Genomic DNA, 4264 nt, shown 5'->3' on the forward strand with positions numbered 1-4264 from the left:
GTGGGAAAGACTTTAAAACAAAACTTACAACAGTTACTTTTCTCAACAACTGAAATTTAGAATAGTGTGATTAAGAAAAATATGTGAACTGTTTGCAATTTCAAATTAATATTGAAATGCACAGGTTTAGAATTTTCTACAGTGAAAAGTTTTCGGAACTTCAGTGTTCAAAAAAGTATACAAAAGCTAGGCGTTAAGAACGTATCCAATGAGCAAGCAAAGCGAGCATCGGATTGCAGAGCAATCCGAAATGAACTGCGAAGGTTCTAGCGGGGTTGGCGAGCTCCAATGAGCTCGGGGCGAAGCCTTGTAGATTGATTTATTCCAATCCCCCTTTAATAACTACACATTTAGAAGTAATGGAAATTAAAAAACAATGTGCACTATCATTATCAAAGCTTTTTTATCAACCCCGTGGCAGAATTTTTTGGGGCTTTTTGCGACATACCTCTCTAATACTAATATCTATCTGCAAGATACTTTAAAAAAACAAAACAAATATACATATTAGTAACAAAAGCATCTACTTCATATAAAAAAAAACAAACTTTTCAGATGAAATAAAATAATTTTTTAATTAAATATTTAATATTTTTGTTCTAATATTACGGGCTATATTCTCGCCTTTTGTAGGTACAAAACACACCAATTATTTCTTTTTTCGCATTTAGTAAATCACCATCTCATTAAAAAAAAATTAAATCATTAAATCCGTAGCAGTAAATAGGACTTTTCAAAAAAGGGGTACTAAATGCGCGTTTTCAGTTTGAGATTCAGTTGTAATAAATAATATCATGTTAAAAGTATCTGATTTTAAAGCTATGTGGAAATCGATAGTAATAACTGTATTAAAAAAATTTGAACAAACTTTTCTGCATAAAAGAAAACCAAATTTTTTACTTCGTTAATCTTTATTTTTCGTTGTTTTCAAATGAGAATAGAAAAAGCATTTTTTTCCCCACTCAGATTTGCGAGAAAGGTATCTTTTGAATATAATTCTGAAGAAAAGATAAAATCTTTCGAAAATTTCTGCAGGGAAAAAAAATTCTTTACTTCCCAAAAGAAAAATCTTTCTTCAAGAACTCAGTAACTTTCTGCGACAACGTCGCCGTGATTCTGCCACGGGGTTCATCAATACAAATAATCCCATTTACTCTGATAAGTATAATTTAGGCAGACTGATCAAACAGGTTAGACGGACCAGTTATTAAGTTACCAGTCAAACTTTTTTCAAGTATTGTTGAATTAGTATTTTTTGAAATTTATATCAACAGAACTGGGTTTTTTTTCCTTACAAAATTGTAAAAGACGATCTCTGTACTAGTACCAGCATTAAATCATTGGGGAGATTTCTGCATCATTATCAACAGCAGAAAAATTTGACAAAAGTAGGCAACTTCTGGACAGCAACATGCATGAAATTTATTAAAAAAACATCACAAATGGGGACAAATTTGTAACCCCCTCTGGACAAAACAAACCTGTACAGGTTTTATTTTTAAAAAGATACCTAACAAGTTTAAAATTCATTTGGCGCCTTTGTCACTGTAGTTGGTGAGAAAGATCAAGATACAGAAATAGTCCCAAAATAATCAATAGTAAGCTTTAGCGATTGTAGTTGATATCAGCAGGCATCAAAAAAAAGTCCTGGTACTTTTCAATTAGCTAAGTGGAGAGAAATTCTATCATTAAAAATTTCTTTTACTTTAATAAATTTTTTGTGAACATCAATTAGGTTCAGTCAAAAGTCATTGGAAGACAATTTTTTGGCAACTTCTCTCTTGTGCCTGTTTTTCATTATGAGTAATAATATCCTCAATTTTAGTGCGATCAGAAATGATACAATGTAGGGGTGATCCAAATCAAAGTTCAAATAATTGCACATTTGGCTAACAGAAGTCTGATACCCAGCTTTGAACTGAAAAAATTTTAAATTTAAAAGACTACTTAAAAAATTATAAATAAACTTTAATTTTTCTTCTGTTTACAGTTTTAGTTGATTACATAAAACTTTCCTCAACAGTTTTCACTGTAAATAGAAATAAAAACTCAATGAGAGCCTTTTACTATACCAATAAAAAAAATTGGAATTGGTTAAAGCGCATAAGATTGATTGACATGCTACAGGAGAAAAAATGTAATTAAGTTTAAAAACAAACAAAGGTAAGTTAAATAATGTTTAACAGATCAGGAAATGAATTAAAATTTATTATTATACCTATCAACAAACACATCAATGCCAAAATTGACTACGAACATGAAATAAGAAATTTATTAGTACAATAATTAAAACTAGTGAATAAGGGTTTAGAAGGATATTGGCATATCTACCAACTACAACTGTTGTTTTAATACTAACTTACCCCTTTTTACAATCCATAAATAATAACTGCCAATAACATGAGATAAATTATAGTAATTTACTTTGGATAATTTCAAAACTGAATATTTATTATTCAGGAAAATCAATTAGTAACAAAATAACGCTTTATAATTAAATAAATGGCAAGATATTCAGACCCCATAATTTTAAGGGCAATCAAGCACATCACAAAATAATATTTGCAAAACAAATTAATAAATATTATATAATTTACGTTTCACAAAGTAAAATGTTAATAGAAAAACAGTAGGGATAAAATCTCTGCCAATTCTCATAAGAACAACATAAATGTTGCTTAGTAAACAGAACGAAATTTGCACTGCTTATAGTAGACGTTAACAATAGAATTTTCACAAAAATTTCGGTCTATTGTTATGAAGTTAATCTCAAATTTCACTAGATTCTAATATTTCATTTTGATGTAAGCAATCAAATAAAGCTAGTATAATTATTTAGCAATTAAGTCGAGTTCAAATACTTACCTTTTAAAATCTCGCATAAGTCGTCTCCGAGCAGGAGTAGACATTATTCCGTAACTTTAGTGTTTGTCCAACAATTTGAATAGAAATATAAATAGTCCACAATTTTTTAAAGTAATATAAATGTATTTTTACACAAAAAAGTTGCTAATTTAATCAAAAAAATAATATAAATAGTAGCTTGAGCAACCCTGTCACCTTTCTAGTGTTCACTCGATAGTTCTTCTTCATGTGACGTCATAATCCGGGAATCGAAATACGTCAACACAAAATGAATGACTCAATCAATTTTCGTTACTTTTTTTAATGAAATAATTATAATAAACTGATGCAAACAATACATTTAAAAGTAACAATTTTAAAGCATCAAATCATTTAATTGTATAATTTTCAAGATTTTAAGCAAATGCTAAATTCCTTAAACAATATTTTTACTACTACTTTAACTTCTTTCAAACTCAAGGTCGAAAAAAGCTAATAGATGGCGCATCGTTAAATACTTTTCCTATGGCAGCAATAGGATTTTCATTCTCCCTCAACGGTCATCGGAAGTGCGTCAACAGCATAAAATGAGAATGGCCCTTATGAACAAGTGGATAAATAAGACAAGCTTATGATTTAATTTTGAAGCATTGTAAATAAAACACTTTTAGAACTTTCAGAAAAAATCTCGACATTTTTAAAATAGATGAAAAACAATCAAAAAGAGCGTGTAATATTTAAATAGTAGTAGAACTATATTTACGTCACACTCCAGCTGCACAATGGACTATAACGCCATTATCATTGCTTGCTATTCACGTATACTTCCGATCACCGTAAAGAGAGAAGGAGAGTCTGATTAGTGAATTATTTTCTTTCCTGAGAAATGCACCAGATTCTCCTTTTCTCACGACGATAATCGGAGGTAAGTGAATCGCATCCAGTGTGAACGACCCTTATTAGTGATGGTTTGGAAAACATCCGTGGGAATGATTCGAAAGTATCATCCCGATTTTCATCCTCTGCAGGGAGTGGTTCCCACGTTTTGGAATTCTAACACCTGTACACGAAGTCAAGCACTTCACACTTGCATAGTTCAAAGAGGACCGATAACACACACCCTCTGTTTCTCTGCAGGCTGCTCAAAATGGTCCCAACTCTATCTATGACAGAACTTTTCTTGTTAGCACCATTAGCGTGTATATAGTCAAAAGGAAAGGAAGTACGTTAGTTTCTGCCTTGATTTTCTAACGGATTCGAATTTGTTAAATTAGGAAACTATACGATACAAAAGGCTGCATTAAACATAGTTCTTAAAGAAAACATCGTAAGAAGATTGAAAAAAATATTTTTGACAGTTAAATAGAAAAAATATTATGGAAGGAGAAAATATCTTATAGTATACTATTTTGCAACTGAG

At 30.5% G+C, this 4264-nt stretch overlaps 1 protein-coding gene across 1 annotated transcript in view; it reads right to left on the reverse strand.

Annotated features, from left to right (window-relative positions):
* LOC107449258 (ubiquitin conjugating enzyme 6) overlaps window positions 1-3356 on the reverse strand; it is a 27160-nt gene extending 23804 nt beyond the window's left edge. The window contains exon 1 of the mRNA XM_043046634.2: window positions 2866-3356. Coding sequence (XP_042902568.1) covers window positions 2866-2909 — 44 coding nt within the window. The 5' untranslated portion in view covers window positions 2910-3356. The remainder of the gene's footprint in view (window positions 1-2865) is intronic.
* Between the last annotated feature and the right edge of the window lie 908 nt (window positions 3357-4264).

Source organism: Parasteatoda tepidariorum, chromosome 8 (genome assembly GCF_043381705.1).
Source record: "Parasteatoda tepidariorum isolate YZ-2023 chromosome 8, CAS_Ptep_4.0, whole genome shotgun sequence".
In the NCBI taxonomy this organism is placed as follows: Eukaryota; Metazoa; Arthropoda; class Arachnida; order Araneae; family Theridiidae; genus Parasteatoda; species Parasteatoda tepidariorum.